Raw genomic sequence first — 27,411 nt, 5'->3', positions numbered from 1 at the left:
GAACCATGGAAGCGGAAGTGGATCATAGGGTAGGGGAGGGGGCGAAAATTCTGGGAGCCTTGAAGAATGTGTGGAAGTCGAGAACATTATCTCGGAAAGCAAAAATGGGTATGTTTGAAGGAATAGTGGTTCCAACAATGTTGTATGGTTGCGAGGCATGGGCTATGGATAGAGTGGTGCGCAGGAGGATGGATGTGCTGGAAATGAGATGTTTGAGGACAATGTGTGGTGTGAGGTGGTTTGATCGAGTAAGTAACGTAAGGGTAAGAGAGATGTGTGGAAATAAAAGAGCGTGGTTGAGAGAGCAGAAGAGGGTGTTTTGAAATGGTTTGGGCACATGGAGAGAATGAGTGAGGAAATATTGACCAAGAGGATATATGTGTCGGAGGTGGAGGGAATGAGGAGAAGAGGGAGACCAAATTCGAGGTGGAAAGATGGAGTGAAAAAGATTTTGTGTGATCAGGGCCTGAACATGCAGGAGGGTGAAAGGAGGGCAAGGAATAGAGTGAATTGGAGCGATGTGGTATACCGGGGTTGACGTGCTGTCAGTGGATTGAATCAGGGCATGTGAAGCGTCTGGGGTAAACCATGGAAAGCTGTGTAGGTATGTATATTTGCGTGTGTGGACGTATGTATATACATGTGTATGGGGGTGGGTTGGGCCATTTCTTTCGTCTGTTTCCTTGCGCTACCTCGCAAACGCGGGAGACAACGACAAAGCAAAAAAAAAAAAAAAAAAAAAAAAAAAATAAGTGTGTAAGTGTGTGTGTGTGTGTGTGTTATAAGTGTAGAGCTCCCTTTCTGTACAGTGCAAATAAGTAGTTGTACAATTTTCATTTACCATTTCTTGGGACATCAGATTTTTCCTTCCTCAAAATCTAAATTCTCCTCTTTATCATCTTTTTATCATTATTGCCTTCTGTGACAGCTATTTTTCTAAAAATCTATCCTTTTTTCTCTCTCATAACTTTCTCATAACTTTAACTTTTTTATTGTGACTGATATGGGACCAGGAAAACATCCCAATCAAGGCAATCCCGGGTGAAAAGAAAATAGCATGAGACAAAGAATATAGAAAGCAATGAGAGCTCTTCAGATGTTTGTAGACCTGCATCTTACAGGTAGAGAGGTTATGAGAAGAGCATAAAGTGAAAAGAGGAAAAAAAAATCCCTAATTATGTTTAAGGAAAGGAAGTATCATAACTGCCAATCTTCATGTGGCCAGTCTCCACACTTGTGCTATGGGAAGCAGTAGCCACATGTATGCTGGCAAGGACACACACAAAGTTAACAAGAACAGTGGCTAAAATAATACTGTAAAAAGGGAAAGAGGAGCAACATTAAATCAGCTAAAAAGAGATGGGTGGAGGGAGGTGATCCCATGGTAATTAATGAAATATTAAGCTTTTCATTTCACTTTGTTAATAAAACACTGCCAGCTTTTGGGAAATGGATTTCATGTTTATCATGTGGAGTTTCCAGCACAGAGTAGCAGATGTAGTCATGTCCTACATATCTATGATGCTGTAAGGATTATTTGTGGTGTTTTGAAAGTAAACATTGGGAAACAAGTGACATTTAGAAAAATATAAAAGTAAAAACTGCAACTTGATTCCAATGAATTCAACCAGGATACTGTTTCCCTAGCCTGAGATGCAGTAGAGGTCTAAATCAAGACACGTGATATGCTCAGTGAAATAAACATCATGAGTATTAAAGTGAGGTAGGAGGAAGAGTGAGTTGAAGTATGTAGAGCTGAATCATCATCATTAAAGAGAACAGTAGAAATAGGTAATTACATCACTGGTTACCCCAGTTCACTAAGAAAAGGTTTGTGTGATGCTCGCCATCTATTTCCTTCCACTAAGGTAGTTTCTGATATGCTAAAGAAGTCTTCCTTTAAACCTGCCTGAAAAGCCAGGGTTCACTCAAATTCCCACGGGGAATGAGGCTTAATATCATTACACAACTCCAGAACTCTTTTTATGAGGATTTTGAACATTGATGGCCATTTTTCACAAAGAATTAAGAAAATGATGGAAGCCTTTAGAGCCAAATGAGTCTTCATGTGCCTGCACCCCTTTTCATCCACTGACAATGATACAGCCTTGCCAATGTTAACTTCTTGCTTGGATCATAACCACTTCCAGGCGAAGTCTGGTAACCATGCATCACAGGTAGAGAGGTAAAGGCAGACAAATAGACAGACAGAGACAGATCAACTGATAGAATGATGAGTAGACAGATAAGTTAAACAAACTGTACCATCAGTCCCTTCCTAATCACATCCCGCACTGACTATGAAAGTAGAATATTCCTATAGAAGAATATTAAAAAAGGAACTCAAAAACATATTTCCATTACCACATACATTATACTTCATCAGTAGCTAAACTTAAGTATTCAGATATCCATTCAGGTTTCAATGATGTTATTATAACAGAAGAAAGGCTGATAGTGATGTCATTTATGGCAATGAATAAATTTCAATTGAACACAGACTTACTTATTAGCTATCCAGTCAGCTTTCATCTCTGCCATCCTAACAGCAAACATACTGAGAGTAAGGCCACGCTCCAGCTGTTGTCGACTCTGTCGTGCCCCTGATACTAATGCTTGGTCACCACCATAAACAGCACCTGAAAATTAGTTTTTGTTGAAGACAGACAACAACTTTACATATGATCTTCAAATCATATTCCTGTTACTAATGCATTTAATCTATAATACAGTTACCTATGAGTAGATCAATCTCCTACCTGCATATCCTGATTCGCTGTCTGGTGTCCAGTCAACTAAAGGATCATAAATGAAGGCTTCCAAAAGTGTCAGAAGGGTTTCTCTTCCTCGGCGCATAGTGCGTAACACTTGCTCACAAGCACTTCTGAACACACCCTAATGCAAAGAGAAAACTTTGGTAGAACAATACAAAGAAACTTTGATACTTTTGCACTTTTACTGATAAAATTGGAATGTAAGTATAAAAAAAGTACAGAGAAATACTGTACAAAACTAGAGTAATAATATGATGGCAATATGTTACCCTAGTGCTGCTCCTTTACACTACCACAGACCAGCCAGTCAGCTACACTGTGCATAAGGCTACCTTAAATGCCTGCCCTGGCAACAATGCCTAGTTATGATATTCCTCCAGCCACTACATAGCAATGGTAGTCCACCAGGATGGGCTACAAGCAGCCTGCAGCCATATAACTACCTATCTGTACAGTATGGGGTTGAGTTTTATGCATGTGAGGTCCCATCTCTGGAGCATTCTCCAATATCATACATCTTTAATCAATGGATGGTGTCTGCATTAACCATGTCCTCATTCATTCTATTCCACTCATTCACCACTCTTATATTAAGAAAATACTACTTTACATCTAATTTTAACAAGTATCTCAACTTTTTTTTTTTTTTATTTTCCAAAAGATGGAACAGAGAAGGGGGCCAGGTGAGGATATTCCCTCAGAGTCCCAGTCCTCTGTTTTTAACGCTACCTTGCTAATGCGGGAAATGGCGAATAGTTTGAAAGAAAATCTCAACATCATGTTATGTCTTCTAGCTGCTCTATCCCTACATCTCTCAAAGAACTGTTCACTGTCTACATGTGTTTTACAAACTTCAAGATTGTGATTAGGTCACCCCTAACTCCTCTCTCTTCCAAAGTGGGCAAATCTAAATGCTAAAGTTAGTGTTTCCTTGTAACCATCTTTGTTGCTCTCCTCTGAACCTTCTCAATTAGCTGTTTGTGCTTCTTTAGGTGCAGTAATCAAACTGATGATGTATATTCTAGTTTTGGCCTTATGTAGGATATGAACAATTTAAGACTCACCCAATTCACAAAAAAAATTTGGTGGTGCCATGGAAAACCATGAATACTGAAAACCTGATGCTGTGGTTAGTAAAATGGTTTACATCATTCTAAGAATGTCTACTCAAAACTATAGTAGGCAAGGGACTTCTTTATGCAGAGAGGATCCAGTCACACTAATGGGGACATAAAAGGAGGGATGGCTGAGTATACTTATCTAACTAGAATGCAATTCTGCCTTTATGAGTTATGTGATGTGATTTTTTCTAGTGCATGAAAGATGTACTGACCTCAGTCCCAGTAACTCCAAGGGCTGCTTCTATATTGTGAGTCATACGATAGGGTACTTTCTCTGGAACACGAAGATTCTTACCCTTTTCAAAGCATACATTATAATCAATGTGAACCACCTGGAAGAAATACAAAACAAGGAAATTAAGTTACATTAAGTAAATTTTGATTTAAGAAGCACAGGTATGTGCTAACATACATACATACATACATACTCCTATGAGTCCATGGGGAAAATGGTTTACACACACACACAAACATATAAAAGCATCACAGCATCTTTCACTCCATTCTTCCATCTACAATTTAGTTTTTCAACTTATTTCTTGGCTTGAAAGCACTATCATCTTATCACTGTTTCTTAAATTCAAGTTTCTCATTTATAACAATAAGCAAATTTTTGGTATTTACTTCATTCTATTACTTTTCCTGTAGGGCCTCTATGTGTAGGTACAGAAAAACTGTTGGCTGCCCTATGTCCTCTTTCTTTTCCTTCATACTTGTTTGCTGTTTCCAGAGTTTGTGAGGCAGTGCCAAGAAGATACAAATAATATTCCTCAATACCCATATCCATTCTCTGTCAATTGTAATACACTGAAAACACAGTCCATTATTCACATCTATGCCCCACAGACCTTTCTGTGGTTTTACCCCCCAGCCACATCATTTGCCCTGGTTTGGTCCACTGACAGCGTGGTGCTTCCTGTATATAAGTACTCCAATTCACTCCCTCTAGTGCATGTCTTTCAATCTCCTACATGTTTAGGCTCAAAGCACTTAAAATCTTTTCTACCCTTCCAACTCCAGTCTGGTCCTCCCCTTCACTTCTGACATATATATCCATTCATCAATCTCTCTTCACTTGTTCTCTCCACATGTCCAAACCATTTCAGCACACCCTCTTCATCTCTCCCTTACCCTATCATCACTTACTCAATCAAGCCTCCTCACACCACATAATGTCCCCTAATATTTCATTTCTAACACATTCATCCTCATCTGTACATTCTTATCTATAGCCCATGACTCACATCAATACAACATAGTTGGACTGAATATACCTTCAAACATATCCATTTTTATCCTCCTGGTAGTGATCTTCCTTTCCATACATTCCTCAATCCTTCTAGAACCTTCAACTCCTCACCCATCCTATGACTCACTTCCACTTCCATGATTCCATTCACTGCCATGTCTCTTCCAATGTACTTAAACATCTCACTTCCTCCAAGTTTTCTCCATTCAAACTCACACCCCAGCTAACCTTTCTCTCAGAACTGCAAAACCTAATAACCTTGCTTTATTTCACAATTACCCTCAGCTTTCTCCTTTCGGTCACTCTCCCCATCTAAGACACCAACTTCTGGAGTTTCTCACTCAAATCTGCCACCAGGTCTGTGTAATCAGTAAACAACAACTGACTCACTCACTAGGCCCCTTTCATCCCCTTCCGACTGTATGCCTTCCCCTCTCTTCAAGAGTCTTGCATCACCATTGCATTCATGCACAATCAGAGCCATGGTGAATCACACACCCATGCTACATCCCCATCTCACATGGAACCACTCACCCTCCTCTCCACCTACTTATGCACATATGCTTTACTCTCTTGGTAAAAGCTGATCACTGCTTCTAACAGCTTTCCTCCCACATAATATACCTGTAACACCTTCCATGAAGCATCTCTAGCAACCTCATCATATGCCTTCTCCAAATCCATTACTGCAAGATAAAAATCCTTATCTTTCTCTTAGTATCTCTCACACACATTCTTCAAAGCAAACACCTGATCCACACATCTTTTGCCACTTATGAAACATATTGTTAATTCCCAGTCTGATGCTCTATGCATACCATCACCCTCTCAATCTACACTACTCTTCCATACACCTTACCAGCTACACTCAACAAACTTGCCCCACGACTTATTTGTTCAAATTTCTCTTCATTATATTCCAATCAGTTCACCTCCATTCATTTGTATATAGTACCTAAACCTCTTTGCAGTTTTTCCTGGGTACTGTAAAGGACTGCTGAAGGAATTACATGACCAGAGGGCTGAAGTGGTGTGGTTGGGAAGAAAAGGTATGAGAAATAAAAATGATAAAAATGATGAGTGTTCAAATTAAAGATTTATATGCCTGTTAAGGATACCAGTAAGGTGTTTGGGGTACTTGTAACTAATCATCTCATTGTGGTTCAAGAAGTGGTAGAATATAAGTGGCATTCTCTTTACAGTATTATGTGAGAAATATTTGAAAACAGAGAAGGATCAGTGTGTAGAATTCATGGATCTGGGAAGGCGCAATGAATATACGGCCTGGGAGGAAAACTAATAATACAGTGAAAAGTTTTGTTGGGGAAGAAAGGCATGTATGCAAGCAGGAGGGGACAAGAGTGTGTGGTTGCCTGTGAAGTCCAGTAACCCCAGAACTCATCACCTTGTATGTCCAACTATGATAGTTGTCTGTCATCATCATCTGTATCCCATAAAATCTCATCTAATCATATGGAATAACAAATGAGTAGAGCCTGCATGGGGAAGTTTCGCTGTCCTCTCTTATGTTTTTTCCTGGTGTCTGAACCTTAGGGATATTTGTATGGGTTAACTCGAATTGCAGCAGCATCTGTACCTTGGTCATGGACATTTACTGGGAGTGTGCATGGCTGATGCACATAAATCTACTAAATATCCCAGAACTACATGATCCTACATAAAGCTATAAATGAATACAGGAGAAGACAACATTCAGTCAGCTGAAAAAGCATTAAGTAATTTCTACATAAAACTTGATTCCACAAGACAAAAATATCTTTCATGAGAGATAATTGCACAGAAATTCAGAGCACTAAAGATATGAAATATTGGAAACATTAGAAATATTGTCATAAAATAATGAAAATGAAAAATGTTTAATAATCCTTTCAATTAATCACAGATTTTAGATATAAGAAACTAGCCTGGTGACTCACCTCTCCTGATGTTAGGTTGACAAGAACATTATCCAGATGTCTGTCTCCAAGTCCAATGATATAACCAATAATAGACATAACTGCAGTTGAGATAGAGTATGTCTGTGTCAAACGCCACCAATCCCCAGCACTCACACTGCACATCCATAACTCCCTGTGATTATATGAAGAAAAAATTAATGAGTGTAATGAGTAGGTATTCTTAATATAAAGGGGCCCAATCTGTGAAATGATACAAAATAATGGAAGTATTTGATGAAAATTTTGAAAAGTTGTTGCAAACATGAATGCCAATGCAAAAACAATGAAAATATAAAGACCAGTTCCAGGAATGTTCTAACATAGTCTCTTTACTGAGCCCCCTAAAGCAATCACATCTCAAAAACTTGGCAATTCAAACAGAAAGATTTTATCATCATCCAGAACAATCTTTAAAACCCTGGCTAAAAACCAGCAGAAACAACTTTAAATTCCAGTCCTGGCAGTCAGCTTATAACCAAGCTCTTCATCCTCCCCTATAGGGATGGCTAATAAATAGACATCAGGCAGAAGTTAAGCTGTTTGAATGTGTGCTCATGTAATTACCCGTTCTTACATTAAAGGGAAGAAGTTTAATACATGTGGGTTTCCTCTCTAAAACAATCTTTATCATAATACTTTTAAAAGATTTCAAAACTGTGCACTAACTGTTTCTTCATTTAACAAGATGCTTTCTTTTATCACTTCATTACAGTACAAGAATTTCTTTACATTTTTCTTGGACATTTCTAATCTAATTCACTGGAATGCCTTTTAGTGATTACATCTATTTTCATGCTTAAAAGTTTGTCAATGTCTAAAAATGTCAAATCAATTTAAAATCTTGATGGTTAGATCTATGTCTTCCCTCTTCCTGGATGAGGTGCAGTATCTACAATCTTTTCCCAGAATCCCTCCTTCATTTCAGGTACTGTTTTTGTTGCCCTCTACCGAGCCTTCCTCCAGTGGATCCATAATAGTAGTGTCTTTGTCTATGTATCTATATCTCTACCAATTCCCGATAACAACTTTAAGATAATCAAGAATCTGTCTGTGATGACAAGATCACCCTCCACTGATCACTGCTTGCTACCATCTCCACTTAAGGAACAAAGCTTACATCACAATCTCAAATTCAGACTTTAAGAAATAGCCAAACCATCCACTTCCTGGTCTGCACTTAGCCCAGCAAGAGCTTCAGGATAGTACCTAACAACTTTTTGTCATGCCCTTTTTTTTCTTTCTTAGGTTTCCAGTGGACCTTCTTCTCAACTAAGTACATTCTTTTGTCAACAGTTCTTTTCATGGGGGAACAAAAAGTGGTGATTGTGCAAATACCTCTTCATGGTGAGAGTAAGTGAGCTTGGAAAGGAAGTGTGAGGAAGTTCCAGGGGAGATTGAGTGTAGAGTGGCAAAGGGTGAAAGCAACTGATGTGAGGGGAGTGGGTGAGGAATGGGATGTATTTGGGGAAGAAGTGATGGCATGTGCAAAAGATGCATGTGGCATGAGAAAGGTGGGAGGTGGGCAGATTAGAAAGGGTAGTAAGTGGTGGGATGAAGAAGAAAAGTTGTTAGGGAAAGAGAAAAGGAAGGCATTTGCATGATACATACAAGGAAGGAGTGTAAATGACTGGGAGATGTATAAAAGAAAGTGGCATGAGGTCAAAAGGAAGGTGCTAGAGTTGAAAAAGAGGGCAAATGAGAGTTGGTGTGAATGAGTATCATTAAACTTTAGGGAGAATAAAAAGATGTTTTGGAAGGAGGTAAATAATGCGCATAAGACAAGAGAACAAATGGTAACATTGGTGAAGGGGGCAAGCAATAACAAGTGGTGATCATGTGAGAAGGAGGTGGAGTGAGTATTTTGAGGGTTTGTTGAATGTGTTTGATGATAGAGTGGCAGAAGTGGGGTGTTTCAGTTGGGGTGGTGTGCAAAGTGAGAGAGTCAGGGAAAATGATTTAGTTAAGAAAGAATAGGCAGTGAAAGCTTTGAGGAAGATGAAATCCCGCAAGGTAGCAGGTTTGGATGGTACTGCTGTAGAATCTTTTAAGAAAGGGGGTAACTGTGTTGTTGACTGGTTGGTGAGGATATTCAATGTATGTATGGACCATGGTGAAGTGCCTGAGAATTGGTGTAATGCATACATAGTGCCATTGTATAAAGGCAAAGGGGATAAAGGTGAGTGTTCAAACTACAGAGGAATAAGTTTGTTGAGTATTCCTGGGAAATTATATGGGAGGGTACTGATTGAAAGGGGAGGAGCAGTGTGGTTTCAAAAGTGGTAGAGGATGTGTGGATCAGGTGTTTGCTTTGAAGAATGTATGAGAAATACTTGAAAAACAGATGGATTTGTAAGTAGCATTTATGAATCTGGAGAAGGCATATGATAGGGTTTATAGAGATGCTTTGTGGAAGGTCTTAAGAGTATATGGTGCTGCTAGAAGCAGTGAAGAGTTTTTACCAAGGATGTAAAGCATGTGTACAAGTAGGAAGACAGGAGAGCAATCAGTTCCCAGTGAAGGTCAGCAGGAGTGTCTGATGTCCCAACGGTTGTTTAATTTGTTTATGGTTGGGGTAGTTAGGGAGGTGAATGCAACAGTTTTGAAGAAAGGGGCAAGTATGCAGTCTGTTGGGGATGAGAGGGCCTGAGAAGTGTCATTTGTTGTTCGCTGATGATACAGCTCTGGTGGCTGATTCAAGTGAGAAACTGCAGAAGTTGGTGACTGAGTTTGGGAAAGTGTGAGAAAGGAGAAGGGAGAGAGTAAATATGAATAAAAGCAAGGTTATTAGGTTCAGTAGGGTTGAGGAACAAGTAAATTGGGATGTTTGAATGGAAAAAATTGGAGAAAGTGAAGTATTTTAGATATCTGGGAGTGGACTTTACAGCAAATGGAAACTTGGAAGTGGAAGTGCATCACAGGGTGGGGGAGGGGTTGAAGGTTTTGGGAGTGATGAAGAGTGTGTGGAAGGCGAGAACATTATCTTGAAAAGGAGGAGTGGGTATGTTTGAAGGAATAGTAGTTCTAACAATATTATATGGTTGCGAGGCATGGGCAATAGATAGAGTTGTACAGAGGAGGGTGGATGTGTTGGAAATGAAATGTTTGAGGACAATATATGGTGTGAGGTGGTTTCATCGAGTAAGTAACGAAAGGGTAAGAGAGATGACTGGAAATAAAAAGAATGTGGTTGAGAGAGCAGAAGAGGGTGTATTGAAATGGTTTTGACATGTGGAGAGAATGAGTGAGGAAAGATTGATAAAGAGGATATATGTGTCAGAGGTGGAGGGAACGAGGAGAAGCAGGAGACCAAACTGGAGGTGTAGGATGGAGTGAAAAAGATTTTGAGCGATTGGGGCCCAAACATACAGGAGGGTGAGAGGTGTGCATGGAACAGAGTGAATTGGAACGATGTGGTATACGGGGGTCAACGTGCTGTCAATGGACTGAACTAGGGCATGTGAAGCATCTGGGGTAAACCATGGAAATGTCTGTGGGGCCTGGAATTGGATAGGAAGCTGTAGTTTGGGTGCATTGCACATGACAGCTAGAGACTGAGTGTGAACTGAGTGTTATCCCTGGGGATTGGGGAGAAAGAATACTTCCCACGTATTCCTGCACGTCGTAGAAGGTGACTAAAAGGGGAGGGAACAGGGGGGCTGGAAATCCTCCCCTCTCGTTTTTTAATTTTCTAAAAGAAGGAACAGAGAAGGGGGCCAAGTGAGGATTTCCCTTAAAGGCATAGTCCTCTGTTCTTAACGCTACCTCATAATCAGGAGGATAACAAGCATATACTGAATATGATATCAAAATGACAATAGCTCACCTAGAGAGCAAATTTGATGGAGTTTCTTTGATCATATCTTTGAGAACATCTCGCAAAATAGCCAAAGGCCATTCTTTGCGATTCTCAAGATTAATGCCAGCATCGCGAAGACGAGGAGTTAATTTGCTGTAGTATAGTTCTGATGGTCGAGGAACTTGTGGAGGAGCTGGTAAGGAAAAAGCATATCATTTGAGTATACATCCCAGGTAAATGAGATTTTTTTTCACTTGAACCATAGGAATTGATGTTTCTCCTCACCAATTACAAAGAAATACTGTCATTTATTTCCTATACAAATTACACCACTCAACACGATCACACTTCCACAAAGTTACTCCACATCTATAGTAAAGAATTACTTGGTTGTCTCTCAGTATTCTACAGCCATGTCCATAACAATCTCAGTGGCATACCTTACTTTTACTGTACTCTAACCTGTTATGTTTTACTTTTTCACCATTTAAATTTGTTGAATTCCTTGGCAAATATCTTGAATGCTGCTTTTGTGTATTATCACATCTGAAGGTGTGACAATGATTGGCAACAATTATTTAGAAAGCTTAAAAAGATAATGGATGAGCATATCTAACATGATTCTGGAAAGAGACACACATAATACCAATTTTAACAAGAATACCTTGGAATGTTTGCAGAAAAAGAGAAAGGTTCTTTAAATTTTGAAAAAAGCCTTTCTCTCCAAAGCAGTATTCAGCAAGCATGACATTATCTCTCTAAAAATTTCAGAACTCAAGCCTTAAAACCTTCCCTCTATTTGATAAGGGACACAGGCTTCCTCCAACCTTCTCTGTCTTTCAATCTGACTTTAGCCTTACTAATCATATCGGGCTTATCCTTAGCTAATCAGAGACCATCAAAGAGACAAGGTCATGGACTCCATTGGCTCTTAGCCACAAAAAGCTCAATTTCAGCAGATCACAGGCATCAATCTAAATGTGTTCACAGTTGGTACAGTATTCTGTTCCACTGAAACAATGGCACTATGAATTATGAGAATAATAGTGACCAAGAAAATCTAAGGAGGTACGTAAAAACTACGACAATATGATCAAAATCCTTCAGCCTGAAATAGAGGAAAAATTCTTGGTAAAAAAGAAAAAAAGTAGCATGAGGAAAACATGTATAGTTCTAACTATAAAAGTTCACAGGGAACTGTGGTTTTGGTGCATTTCACATGACAGCAAAAGAATGAATGTCGGTGAATGCAGCCTTTCTTTGTCTATTCCTGGTGCTACCTTGTTAACATGGGAAACAGCAGTTGAGCATTTGAAAAAAAAATTTCATGGCAGTACACTAAATAGTCAAATAAAACGGTAAGGATACTGAACACAATGAAAATTAAATAAGAAAACAAAGTAGGGATGCATGTGAGAAGAATGTTACAACAGATGAATGTCCAGAAAAGTTTGGGACACACTTTTTGGAGAAGAATTTCTCTGCTTTTGTTGTCATTTGCAGGTTTAGAATTGAAATCCTATTTGCACACAACAGATATATATGTAACTAGGGCTTAAAGGTCAATGGCTAAATCACTTCTTATATAAAAAGAAATTGAAAATGAATATTTTCTTACAAATATGTTTATACTATGTGGAAATGATCTGCTCAAATAAGATACAGTTTCTGAAAATCATAAGCATAATCTCCTGAGACACATGATACTTTTTACAACTAATTTTGGCTCCTGACGATAAGCACTATAGATGTTGTGAATATAGAGAATAAAATACAACAGCTTCACTTGTACTGTGGGTGTTACAACAAGCTAGACTATAGAGATCATGCATTGAATAAGGTGTCTGGAGGTAACCCTACATGAAAATACTTAATAATCAAAAATGCACATGCATGCAGATAAATGAGCAAAGCAAAAAATTGTGAATTGTTCATGAAAACTAAAACAATATGTAATCAATGAAAGATTGGTCACTTGAGAAGAACTGCAGTTTTTGCCATAGCTCCTCATATAAACATATAATAATTGCATGTAGCAAGAACTAAACTTAAAAATGTTGTAAAAGTACTACATGTGATATGTGTAACTAACAGCTAATAGCCAAGTAATGTAAATATGTTTTGATTTCAATAACATAAGTAATCAAGTTTACAGGAAATTAGGGTGTCAAAAGGTCCCATAAGTTCATCAAATGGTAATCATCAACATGATTACCAATCTGCACAGTGTGGGAAGGGAGGAACCTATCTTAAACTTATGTAAATTCTAAGTTCATCTCTATTTGAATTCAAAACATTCAGAGTTTAACACTAACACAGGTTCCCACTATGCTCTCACCGACCAGTATCTTTAATTATACAGAACTGCTCAATATTTACTTCACTGAGCCTATTCATTTGTACGATGTCATCATCAAAGGTTGGCAGGACCGAGTTTCAAAAGGACTGAATTCCTGTTACTCAATCCATTATGAGGACCGTCACCTGGAAAGCTGGTCCTTTCCCAGTCTGGACCAGAATGGGGACCAATGGTCTATTCTTAATCAATTGCAGATGGTCCAACATTCTTCACTCTGTTTTATTCTCCCTTTTTTCTCTTTTCAGGTTTTCACTTTCATAAATTTATCTTAAGTACAATGAACTCGACTGAATACAGTAACCTTTTGCACAGTGTCTTTCTGAATAATTTTGGTATGACTAACGATTATTTGGAAAAAGATGAATCTCATTTCATCAAGAAGCCTCAGATAGATAATGAGACTGAAATCAAATGTGTTTTAACACCGGAAGGCAAAGGAGAACCTAGTGCTGTCAATGCTTCAACCTCAAGTCAAACAACTGGAGCTCCTAATGAAAAAAAAAAAGAAAAAAGAACCCGGTAACCCTTGGCCATACCTAGACAAATATTTTGAATACATGGGCCCCAAGGGTGAGAAGAACCTGGAATACAAGTACTTGCTGTGTCTGCCGAACAAGAACTTACCCTCAACAAGTAACAAGAGCCAAAACAAAGTACAATGATGTCTCCAAATGCTACTCTCAAGTCCAGAACCACTTCTACTGGCGCATCAAGGATGGAGTGGCAATCCAGAAAAGGAAGAAGTGGCCAAGAGACTATCTGGAGTGCCTCGGCAACAAGAGGTAGAGGACAATGGATCAGCCAACTATACAGGTGACCATGACTGGATCATCTAGAGTCACCAAGATTCTCTTTGAAGAGGTCAGTAAATTCAACTACCATTTTTTCAACTTTGACTAAAAGTCTTTATGTCAGTCAGTTCCCATGAAACATAACAAATTTGTATTTCTTTTTAATTAGTTAATCACTTTCTTTATGGACATGTTGCCACTCAATGTCATCGACTCTGATTCGTCACCAAAGTCAAGATGTGTCAGCCACTGGTAGTTGCTGTCTGGAACGGCATGAAAAGCAGGTTTGGTCCCATTTTGAGGACATGGACTTCCTCCTGGCAGCTGCATTACACTCTCGGTTCAAATTGGGCTAGGTGAGACTACTGGAGGACAACATCATGTATGACATTGAGATCACAGCCAAAGTGACACGGCAGATGGTGATTATGGTGGGGAAGATTCTGATGGACTCAGGCAAAGGACCCAGCATCAGTGAGGGTTAGAATGACCAGGATGAGGACCTCTTTAGTGTTCTTTACCAGGGTGGGATGAAAAGCAAAGAAACCGAGACCAAGTGGGTGGAAACATTTCTCAAACGAGAGGCCTGTGAAACCCTTCATTATCAACAAATAATCGTTCCTAAGCCCGGCACTGGATACACCCATCCCTTCCACTACCGCCATAGAACAGCTCTTCTCTTTGGGGAAAGACGTTCTTAAGCTGAAAAGATCAGGGCTCAGTGACAGCCATTTCAAATGCTGGTTTTTCCTGATGGGAAAATGAAGTATTATTGCAGTTACTTGTATTAAATACCATTAATCACTATTTGTTTTACTTGTGCTGGCATTTTCAATTGGTTGTTTGTGTTTCATTTCAAATAAATATTTTTCACTTATAATAAATGAAAGGACTGAAGACTGAGTTGGTCCTAGTTCCTTTCTTTGGGAAGGACCATGACCGGGACTGACAATCCATTTTGAGTCAAGGAATGGGACCATCGGTCCTTTTTGAGGACTAGGAGCCCATCTTTGATCATCATATCTCCCTGCTTCCTTCCCTATTCCAAAATGGGTAATTTCACAGATTCTAGTCTTTTTCTGTAGCTTGCTGCCCTTACTTCAGGTACAATCTTTATTACCCATTCTGAATCTCTTCTAACAGATGAGTGTATCCTCTCTAGTAGGGAAACCAAACTGTAGCTAAATACTTTGGTTCGAACAAATTTCTTAAATACTTCATGAATACATCAATGTCCCTATACTTGAAGACAATTTGAATACCTTGTAAATAACTTCCCACTTTAACAGCCTTAATAATGATAAGTTCTTGGATAGCATTTATATCTCATCAGCGTCTAACTCCCTTTAACATACTAATTACTACTACCTAACTTCCTGCAAGATGGTAGTCATAATAAGGCCTCCTTTCACTCTCTACTATCCTCATCTCCTTAATTCTATTGAACTGATCATCAGCCATGTATCTGACCAAAGCAAGAGCCCAAGTTTCACATGAGTTTTTCAGAATCTTAGAGAGACCAGAATTCTCTCATAATTCTAGTATCATTCACTCAAAAATTCAGTATTACTCCAGTTCTGGCAGGTCCCCCATGGGACCCTACCAGTTACTCTTACCCAATTTGAGGAAATACTTCTGGCATGAATCTTTTGCTTCTTTCCGCTTCAGAAAGTTCTGATACAATGAAGAGGTCTTTTTATGCCTGCTAGGAGCATGAGTGCACTGCAGTTCATTACAATCATGTATGTGTAACTAGATAAAAACAATATGTAACAAACAGAATATCTGTATGGAGACAACAAAATGCATACCTTGAGGGTGAATTGAAATTGCAGAGGAATGTGTCTTAAGCAACACAGCATGAGCCTCCCGTTGCTGCCACCGCTTGTAAAGCCCAAACAATGGTGTAGCATTGCCAACCCACTGAATCAGCCCTGATCGAGGTCCTAGTGGCACCACCGAATAGTAACGAGCACGATAAACACAATCCTTACCTCTGCAAAAGACATGGATAATAAAGGCTTAGAAAAGTGTGGTACACATAATGCAGTCCACAAGAACTTACTCTAGTACATGTGAGTGAGCAAGAAAGATGGTAAATGTGCATCACTGGATTACATACTAAGAGAGAGGTGAGCAAAAGAAACACTCTGATGAAAATGCACTGTGAGGAGAAGTTGGAGAAGTATCAGTACTTGTTGGGGGCATGGGTGAAGATTTGTAAAGATTTTTGGAAGAGATGAAACAATATGGATGCATATGGGAGAAGGTAATGCAGCAATTGTCACATGCATTGGCATGGAGGACTGAGTGTGATAGAGTGGATGCATTTCATATGTAATTTAGCATGGAAACAGAGGGTTGTGCCTGAAGACTGGGTGGAAGCTATTATTGTTCCTTTATTGAAAGGAAAAGATAGTAAGAATGTATGTAGTAATTAAAGGGGAGTAAGTCTGTTTAGTACTTGAGGAAAAGTGTATGCAAGAGTGTTGACTGACAGCAAGATAGAGGTGACTGAATGCAGAATAAGTGAGGAGAAAGGGGTACTAGGAAAGGTAGGGAATGTGTGGATCAGATTTTGTGGTGAAAATGACTGTGGGAAAGAGTTTTGTTATAGGTAAGAAACTATATGCAGCTCTCATAGAACTGGAGAAAGCATATGACAGTCAAGTGGAATTCTTCATAGGATGTATGAGGGATATATGGGGCAGGAAGACAACTGTTGGATAGTGTGAAGGCCTTCTATAGAGTAGCAAATGCATGGGTAAAAGTGGATGAGGACATCGGTGAAGGGGGCAAGTGGGGAAGTAATAAGTAATGATGAAGTGAGAAGGAGATGTAGTTCCCTCCACCTTTGACACATATATATCCTCTTTGTCAATCTTTCCTCACTCATTCTCTCCATGTGACCAAACCATTTCAATACACCCATTCTGCTCTCTCAACCACACTCTTTTTATTACCACACATCTCTCTTACCCTTTCATTACTTACTTGATCAAACCAACTCACACCACATATTGTCCTTAAACATCTTATTTCCAACACATCCACCCTCCTCCGCACAACCCTATCTATAGCCCATGCCTCACAACCATATAACATTGTTGGAACCACTATTCCTTCAAACATACTCATTTTTGCTTTCCGAGATACTGTTCTTGCCTTACACACATTTTTCAACACTCCCACAACTTTCGCTCCCTCCCCCACTCTGTGACTCACTTCCACTTCCATGGTTCCATCCGCTGCCAAATCCACTCCCAGATATCTAAAACACTTCACTTTCTCCAGCTTTTCTCCATTCAAACTTACCTCCCACCTGACCTGTCCCTCAACCCTACTGTACCTAATAACCTTGCTCTTATTCATATTTACTCTCAGCTTCCTTCTTTCACACACTTTACCAAACTCAGGCACCAGCATCTGCAGTTTCTCACACAAATCAGCCACCAGCGCTGTATCATCAGCGAACAACAACCGACTCACTTCCCAAGCTCTCTCATCTACAACAGACTGCATACTTGCCTCTCTCTCCAAAATCCTTGCATTCACCTTCCTAACAACTCCATCCATAAACAAATTAAACAACCGTGGAGACATCACGCACCCCTGCCGCAAACCTACATTTACTCAGAACCAATCACTTTCCTCTCTTCCTACTTGTACACATGCCTTACATCCTCAATAAAAACATTTCACTGCTTCCAGCAACTTGCCTCCCACACCATATACTTTTAATACCTTCCAAAGAGCATCTCTATCAACTCTATCATGTGCCTTCTCCAAATTCATAAATGCTACATACAAATCCATTTGTTTTTCTAAGTATTTCTCACAATACATTCTTCAAAGCAAACACCTGATCCACACATCCTCTACCACTTCTGAAATCACACTGCTCTCCCCCAATCTGATGTTCTATACATGCCTTCATCCTCTCAATCAATATCCTCCTATATAATTTCCCAGGGATACTCAACAAACTTATACCTCTGTAATTTGAACACTCACCTTTATACCCTTTGCATTTGTACAATGGCACTATGCATGCATTCCGCCAATCCTTAGGCACTTCACCATGAACATATACATGTGTATATATGTATATGTCTGTTTATGTATATGTATGTATACAATGAAATGCATAGGTATGTATATGTGCGTGTGTGGGGAGTTTATGTATATACATGTGTATGTGGGTGGGTTGGGCCATTCTTTTGTCTGTTTCCTTGCACTGCCTCGCTAATGTGGGAGACAGCGACAAAGTATAATAAATAAAATAAATAAATAAGTGTGAATATGAGTGGATGGCCAGTCTTTCTTTGTCTGTTTCCTGGTGCTACCATGTTGACTTGGGAAATGGCGATCAAGTATAAAAAAGAAAGAAAAAATTAAATTCATACATTTTTTTCTTTTCCAAAAGTAGGAACAGAAAAGGGGGCCAAGTGAGGATATTCCCTCTAAGGCTCAGTCCTCTGTTCTTAATGCTACCTTGCTAATGTGGGAAATGGCGAATATGTATATAAAATGAATAGAGGTAAGTAAAACTTGGGAAAAAGGGGGTGCAGAGATGGAGTGTGGCGGTGAGGTACACTGGCTAGTGATAAAGCTGTCTGCAGATGATGCTGTGTTGTTTGCTGAGTGAAGAAGAGTTGCTAAAGGTTGTAAGTGTATTCTATGATGTGCATGAGCATAGGTGATTGAAGGTAAATGTGAATATAAGCAAAGTAATGGGGTTGAAAGGACACAGAAGTAGATTTTACAAAACCCTATACAGTGAAAGAAGACAGAGTACTAAACCATATTATAGATTTGGGGGGAGAAAGACTGAAAGGGGTGAGAAGTCCCTTAATAGAATAATGAAGGGTAGAAGCATAAGTATGGAAGTAAAAAAAAAGTGCCAAGGGACAGCATGGTCCTTCTCACCTTGACCTAAGCAGACAAAACATGGATATGGAATGAGCCACTGAGGTCAAGAATCTTGGCTGTAGAAATGACCTATTTGAGAAGAGCATGTGGTAAGACTAGATGGAAAGAATAAAGATATGAGGGGATATATAAGAAATGTGTTATGGCAGGGAATGTAATGGGAATGAACTGTGGAGTAGTAGAGTGGATGAAGCTTAATACTTTGAGGTGGTTTGGTTTGGGCATGTGGAAAGAATGCAAGACAGAAAGTTTAAAAGGATAGTGTACGACAGTACGATTAAAGGAGTTGGTGTGAGAAGAAAACCACCTGTTACTTGGGGAAATAGAGTGGAAGAGTACTGGAGGGAGACGAATGGTGGAAGCATGAGTGGAATGGCATATGCAAGGGAAGCATGTAAGAACAGGGACAGGCAGATTCTTTTGCTGTGGCCACCCCCTTGATGGGAGTTCCCAGGGGGAATGGGCATCAGAGATATAGACATATAGATTGATAGACAGATTTTGGTTGTCAAGAGGGTGCTGAAAGTAAGTGACCTTGAAAAAGAGGCATGTGTGAAGGAACACTGCAAGAGTGTAGAATGGCAAAAGGACAGAGAAAATGGAGCTAGGGGAAGCAGCACAGACAAGTGTAAGTGAAGTGTGTGGCACATGGAAGGTGGGAAGGTGAGAAAGGGTAGTGAGTGGTAGGATGATGAAATAAAATTGATAATGAAAGAGAAAAGAGAAGAGTATTACTTACAGGGAAGGGGTGCAAATAACTGGGAGATATACAACAAAAACTGGCAAGAGGTCAAGAGGAATGTGCAAGGGTTAAGAAAGAGGGCAAATGAAAGATGTGGAGAGTGAGTATCAGTAAACTTCGGTAGAATAAGATATTTAGGAAGGAGGTTAAAAGTGTAAGAAAAACAAGAGAACAAATTGTGAAACTGTTGAAGAGGGTTAAAGAGGAAATGGTAAGAGGCAGTGCTGAGGTGAGGACAATATGAAATCAATATTTTGAAGGATTGTTGAAATTCTCCAATTCACTTTATCCCATGCATGTCTTTACTCTCCTGCAAGCTCAGGCCCTAAGTACACACAATTGTATATATTCCATCCTTCCATCTCAAATTTGGTCTCTTCTCTTTTGTCCCCTCCACTTCTGACACAAATAACCTCTCTTCATCCTCTTCGTATGTCCAAACTATTTCAGCACAACCTTCAGCTCTCTCAATCACACTTTTCTTATTAACACACTCTCTCAAACCCTATCATCATTTACTCAATAAACCCTCCACATTCCATATATTGCCCTGAAACATCTAATTTCCAACACATTCATGCTCATCATTGGCACTACTAAACCTTCAAATATACCCATTTTTGCCCTCCCAGATAGCATCCTCTCTTTCCATACATTCTCAATGCTCCCAGAACCTTTGCTTCCTCATCCACTGTATGACTCATTTTTGTTTCCATTCAGTGCCATTCAGTCCCACGTACCTAAAACATCCCACTTCCTCCATGTCTTCTCCAATCATATTCACACCCCAACTAAACTACTTCTTTGCACTTTTAAACATAACAATCTTGCTTTTATTCATATTTACACTCAACTTCTTTCACACACTCCCCCAGCGTTAGACACCAATTCCTGCAGTTTCCCATTCGAATCTGTCACCAGTGTCATCTATTTATACCTCTGATGCCTGTTTCCTACAGCAGCTCCCTCAAGGGGATGGCCACAGTAAGTCTCCATAACTTGTGAACTCCAGTGCTGTTTCTTAGTCTTTAGTGCCTCACCTTTAACAAGCCACTGGTACAGGGCAACTTTATTGCAGTGTTTCCAGAGCCTCCCACCTAATGTTCCAAGTGACTACTTCTACCTGATGCTCCTGCCTAATGTTCCTACCTCCTGCTTCTACCTAATACTCTTGTCTAAATGTTCCAACCTAATACTACTCCACCTAATGCTCTTGTCTAAATGTTCCAACCTACTACTACTATCTATTGCTTCTAAAATTTTGCCAAAAGGCAGGGCTAACACATACTGCTCACTGCAGGAAAATCTGGAGTTACGAAAAATGAGCTGTGTGAGTTAAGCGTTGTCAAGTGTTATGTACGACAAGGAAAGACTGTTTGTTTGTGGACAGAATGCTAGTAGTCCATATGTGGGTGACGAGGAAAGAATAGACAGCTACCTTCACTAACCCTCCAGGTACTCAGGCAGATAGTACTGCAAATATCAACTGACTCACTATGCAGACCCCACCTCAGACCATGATGATTGCATACCTACCCCTGTTTCCAAGACACCTGTATTCAACTCCCTCATCACCCCATTAAGAAACAAATCAAACAGCTATGATGACATCACACACCCTTTCTCCAGACTCACCTTCATCTGGAGCTTAATATTCACAAAAATATGGGGTTTATCTTAATTTCTTTTTCAACATTCTCAGGTTTGTAAGCTTCTGTACTTCTTCCCTTACACCTCCTAAGTAGTATCTTATATGGAAACTCAAAAATGAATAAAAGAAGTTTATGACTATGACCTCTGACTCTTTACACTTTTTATTTCATTCTTACCTCTGATTTTTTGCCAGCATTGTATTAACTATCTCAAGGAATTGCATAATTCTTTCATCTAAATGTAGGTCCTCCAATCCCTTGAACAAATATGTGTACCTGTAAAGAAAAGTTAAGTAGATCAGTAAATGTTACTATTCCTAAATGTCAGTTGTCTGCCTGAATTTATGTCCATGACTCAGACAAAGGCAGAGGTAACAAAACATAATGTTCCATCACAAATAAGGTCTTTTAATGTTGTATTACTGCAAATGGTTGGTGACTGGTCCAGAAAGGTTTAATCAACTCTGTAACTTTGTCCAGAAGCTTGACAGTCAAAAAAAAAATATAATGCTTACTTTAAAAAGGAACCTCTTTCAAGTCAAAACAAAGAGTACTGGAGGATCAAATGAAGAAAACATTAATTCTTACAGCATTATCAGATAAAAAAGGAGGGGTTGAAGTAAGTGAAACTAAATATAAACAATAAGCACAAGAAGAGAAAAAGCAGTGTTTTAAAAGATGGAAAACCATTAATCTCCTGCAGGTAGAATCAATGAAGATCTGAGAGCATTTGCCTAGTAGGGGGTCAAAGCACCACTTTACCCAATGAGTAATCCCTAAGGATTTTTCTCCTCTCACCATCACAAATCATACAAAGTCACCAGACATTCAAATGCAAGACTCAATAACCATCCAGGCCTGTGACACCATAGCACAATGCTGATGTGACATCAAATGCCACTCCATCCACTTTGATGCCTTGGGCTTCTTATTTTCCAGATCTATGATTTGATTTTTCAAGAAGGAAAGAAGGGAGGATGGGAAACATGAATGGATGCTCATAGGACTCTGCCCACCATGAAGAAATGGTTTTTGTTTTTCAAAAGCTATATTTCTCGTCTAAAGACATAGCTGTACAAGAAGGTGAGAACACATCCACAAGGAGGAAGTGGAACTTAAGAAAAATTTCAAGAGAACAAAAGAAAGAAACTAACCTTAACAACATCTGAACCATACTCTAGACCATCCGCTTCTGATAATAGCAAGACATTCCTTAAGAAAGCTGAAATAGACGCCACAATCATCATCCACTGGACTTTAGTAGAGAGTCCTGGTTGCAATAAGAAAACCAAAAGCAACTTACTGACCTATAGCTAACTGTCCCTTGCTTACAGACTTAAGCAGGTCTTGAAGTACAAACAAATGTTCTCAATAATTTTTTGTGAGACCAAAAGCATCTTTGAAAATCTTGAATGGACATAAAAGACTATGCACCTTTGAAAAAATCTTTCCACAACTCTCTATCACAACAAACGCATTTTTAAAACAATCAACAGTCACATTTTCCAAAAAACTTTGACTTTGGATTCATGATCATCAGACATCACCTGATTCTTATTCCTTGACATTCTAAGAACTTTATGGGCTACCTTCTCTTTGATGCTAAAGCTATAATCGAGAGAGTTTGTATGAGAAGACTTTCGGAGCCCAATTGCCTGTAAAACTAACAAACAGTAAAAGGTCCAGGGCTTTTAACAGCTCTATTTCCTTAGAAAAAAAAAAGACCTTCACAATATGCTCAACATACAATATACTCAAAATTGGACTAAAAATTGTGTCAAGTACCAAAGTCAAAGCTCATCCCTGGGGATAGGGGAGAAAAAATACCGCTCATGTAGATCCTGTGTGTCTTAGAGGTGACTAAGAGGGGCAGGAGTGGGTGGCTGGAAATCCTTCCTTCCTATCTTACTTTCCAAAAGAGGGAACAGAGCAAGGAGCCATGTGAAGAATTTTCCCTCTAAGGCCCAGTCATCTGTTCTTGACACTAACTCACTCAAGTGGGAAATGGCAAACGTATGAAAAAAGGTTAAAGCACCCTTTTATGAAGTATTAAGGTTACTGGCTTCATTCTCATCATGAGAAAGACTAGAGAAAAATAAAATATACTAATTCAGTTACAAAAAATTCTTCAAAATTTCTCAGAAATGCCAGAAACAATTAACAAACCATTTAGCATTGTCTTCAAACTGATATGTGTACATTATGTTAAAGATAAACTGTTAACCATTACACAGCAAGTTAATTTTGTAGACCTCCCACATATACATACATCATGCAATGGCAGCTGCCTTCTAAGGATGAAATGTCACCCATACTTGCTTCTAAACATGTGAAGAGTCCTAAACCTGAAATATAATGTTAAATCCCTCTTCAACAGAGATGACAGACAATGTGAGAGATCTTGAAAAGGAGTTACTACATCAGCATTAGCCACTTGCAATGGTGTTACCACATCAGCTGTGGCCACTTATAATGGCGTTATCTAGTTCTGAGCTACTAGAGTCATCAAACCTACAAAACCAGCCACTTTCAGAATCAGTTTTAGTTTTTATCAAAAGGAGAAAAAAAAAATTTGAATCCAAAAATTCCATCCTAAAGTCACAGCAATGACCCTAACTGCGATTAAAATGAAAATTGTTGAAATCATAAGACAGTAAGAGGACACACTAACTTTTCTCAAATGCCCACATCCATCTTCTGCATGCCGCAACCTTCACTAACACAGGTAAATAATGCTTCCCTAAATGCTTTCCATTCCTTAACCACTCTCCTTGTTTCACTTTCTCATACCTTCTGCCATTCTTCACTCAATGTATCTTGGTATCTCCACCACTTTTCCAAACTCATTCACTTTCATCACCCTTTTCCCACCCACCCATTTCCTCTCTTCACAAAGCCACTACAAACATCAGTACTTACCTCCAACAAGAAATGATCAGACATCCCACCTGCTGCCTCATAACTTCATACCTAACACTGTCGCCTTAGCATGCCTATCAATCATTATATAACCCAATAATGCCTACTCACCCCCAAACGTACTTAACCATGTATCCTTAAGTATGCGCTTTTCTTTAAACCAGGTAAGCCAGGTATTTTCCACACACAGCTCAATGAGCCATTCACGATTTTTATTTATACAGGATACTCAATGCTCTACAATGAGCAACTGCCCTAAACTGCCATATCCCTAATATTTGATCTCTTGAATTAAAATTGCTCAAACACTCACTCTGCTCTCCCAAAACATTAACATCTTCACACTCCTCTCAGCACAAGGCAAACAGGCACTGACATTCACCCACCTCTTGATATCCATCTTCAATCCCACCTACATCAGTCTGGAACTTATTTTCTTATACATTGAAAAACAATCCCACAACTTCTCCTTCAGCAGGCATGACACCCCATCCTTTGCTCTTGCCCTCACAACAACCCCAGACTTTACCCCTTGGACATTCCCAAACCAATTTTTCCCCTTCATTTTGAGCTTAATTTCACTCAGAGCCAGAACATCCATGTTGCTCTCACCAAACATACTACCTATTTCTCCCTTCTTCTCCTCTTGCAGATTTAAACATGCCAGCCTGAGCCTTTGATGAGGATGAGACTCTTTATATGGCTCCTTTTCTGTTTTCACTTTTGGAAAATGAAATAGAAGGGAGGGTATCCAGCCCCTTATTCCTACTCCTTTTAGTTGCTTCAACAATATACACAAGATACAAGATACAGTGGCATTCCTTCTCCCCTATCCTGAGGGATAGCTATGATTTTCCCTCAAGAGTATGCACCTAATGCTTGGTCATCACATTTAAAGAAACATAAGGTTATAATAGAAGAGGTTCAAACAAGGGCACTAAAATTGATAGCTAAATCAGGAAAACTAAGTTTTAGAGAGGTAAGTGTGTCTACAATGGATGAAAGAAGAATAAGTACACTCTTGATTACAACCTTAAAGTTTCTCATTCAAACTGACAATGTTGACAACAAAAAGTTTTTTGAATGATAGAAAAACAGAACAAAAGCTTGTAGAAAGAAGCTTGTCAAAGATGTACAGAAATACTTCTGCAGTATCAACAGCCGTGGAAGAAGGGTGGAATCTAAGTCATGAGCCTGTGAGAGTAGGCAGTTCATTCTCCCACGGTTTAAAAAGGCTGTTCAACGGTAAAGAAAATTCAAAAAATGGGTCCCAATGAGAGAAGAACTGCACCCCTGTAATGTACAAATCAATCAGTACAGGACAGTACCTGTGCCAATGTGGATGCTGCTCAGTTTTGTGGGCCGTTGGTTAGCTAACCTGTGCAAGTTCAGTTTTTGGGAAGCTAATTATCATGATGACATGGTTTAGGCTTACCATGTGTGGATCCAGACTCCCTTAGTAGGTAGCTACAAAAAAATTAAATACTGTAACATGATCCAGAGTGCAGAAACACTTTCCCTGAGCAAAGTGACAGAAAGAGAACTGGAAGAAAGCCAAGGTTACTGTGGAAGAACAGAGTGAAGGAATGTTTCAAATGAGCAATTGTACATGCATAGCTTATGTAGCATGCATATTGGTTGTTGGATGATATAATACTTAAGGTGTGCTGAATACCTAACAACCACCCTTCAAACTTTCTTCTCTGCAGGCAGTTATATGTTCCTAATTTTTTTTTTTTTTTTTATACTTTGTCGCTGTCTCCCGTGTTTGCGAGGTAGCGCAAGGAAACAGACAAAAGAAATGGCCCAACCCCCCCCCATATACATGTATATACATACGTCCACACACGCAAATATACATACCTACACAGCTTTCAATGGTTTACCCCAGACGCTTCACATGCCTTGATTCAATCCACTGACAGCACGTCAGCCCCGGTATACCACATCGCTCCAATTCACTCTGTTCCTTGCCCTCCTTTCACCCTCCTGCATGTTCAGGCCCCGATCACACAAAATCTTTTTCACTCCATCTTTCCACCTCCAATTTGGTCTCCCTCTTCTCCTTGTTCCCTCCACCTCCGACACATATATCCTCTTGGTCAGTCTTTCCTCACTCATCCTCTCCATGTGCCCAAACTACTTCAAAATACCCTCTTCTGCTCTCTCAACCACGCTCTTTTTATTTCCACATATCTCTCTTACCCTTACGTTACTCACTCGATCAAACCACCTCACACCACACATTGTCCTCAAACATCTCATTTCCAGCACATCCATCCTCCTGCGTACAACTCTATCCATAGCCCACGCCTCGCAACCATACAACATTGTTGGAACCACTATTCCTTCAAACATACCCATTTTTGCTTTCCGAGATAATGTTCTCGACTTCCACACATTCTTCAAGGCCCCCAGAATTTTCGCCCCCTCCCCCACCCTATGATCCACTTCCGCTTCCATGGTTCCATCCGCTGCCAGATCCACTCCCAGATATCTAAAACACTTCACTTCCTCCAGTTTTTCTCCATTCAAACTCACCTCCCAATTGACTTGACCCTCAACCCTACTGTACCTAATAACCTTGCTCTTATTCACATTTACTCTTAACTTTCTTCTTCCACACACTTTACCAAACTCAGTCACCAGCTTCTGCAGTTTCACACATGAATCAGCCACCAGCGCTGTGTCATCAGCGAACAACAACTGACTCACTTCCCAAGCTCTCTCATCCCCAACAGACTTCATACTTGCCCCTCTTTCCAAAACTCTTGCATTTACCTCCCTAACAACCCCATCCATAAACAAATTAAACAACCATGGAGACATCACACACCCCTGCCGCAAACCTACATTCACTGAGAACCAATCACTTTCCTCTCTTCCTACACGTACACATGCCTTACATCCTCGATAAAAACTTTTCACTGCTTCTAACAACTTTCCTCCCACACCATATATTCTTAATACCTTCCACAGAGCATCTCTATCAACTCTATCATATGCCTTCTCCAGATCCATAAATGCTACATACAAATCCATTTGCTTTTCTAAATATTTCTCACATACATTCTTCAAAGCAAACACCTGATCCACACATCCTCTACCACTTCTGAAA

The 27,411-nt window shown here is 39.5% G+C and overlaps 1 protein-coding gene across 2 annotated transcripts in view; it reads right to left on the bottom strand.

The window, feature by feature from the left end:
* Positions 1-27,411, bottom strand: part of nonC (serine/threonine-protein kinase Smg1) — a 455,954-nt gene that overhangs the window by 92,001 nt on the left and 336,542 nt on the right. For both annotated transcript variants that reach the window (XM_071692708.1, XM_071692701.1), the window contains exons 39-45: positions 21,552-21,650; positions 15,860-16,044; positions 10,926-11,091; positions 7,082-7,235; positions 4,108-4,227; positions 2,760-2,895; positions 2,507-2,639 (exon numbers count right to left, since the gene is read on the bottom strand). In XM_071692708.1, the coding sequence (XP_071548809.1) occupies positions 2,507-2,639; positions 2,760-2,895; positions 4,108-4,227; positions 7,082-7,235; positions 10,926-11,091; positions 15,860-16,044; positions 21,552-21,650 (993 nt within the window). The remainder of the gene's footprint in view (positions 1-2,506; positions 2,640-2,759; positions 2,896-4,107; positions 4,228-7,081; positions 7,236-10,925; positions 11,092-15,859; positions 16,045-21,551; positions 21,651-27,411) is intronic.

The sequence above is a fragment of the Panulirus ornatus genome, chromosome 4, assembly GCF_036320965.1.
Source record: "Panulirus ornatus isolate Po-2019 chromosome 4, ASM3632096v1, whole genome shotgun sequence".
NCBI classification, from domain to species: Eukaryota; Metazoa; Arthropoda; class Malacostraca; order Decapoda; family Palinuridae; genus Panulirus; species Panulirus ornatus.
The sequence above is the reverse complement of the archived record's forward strand: the minus strand, read 5'-3'. Positions and strand labels throughout refer to the sequence as shown.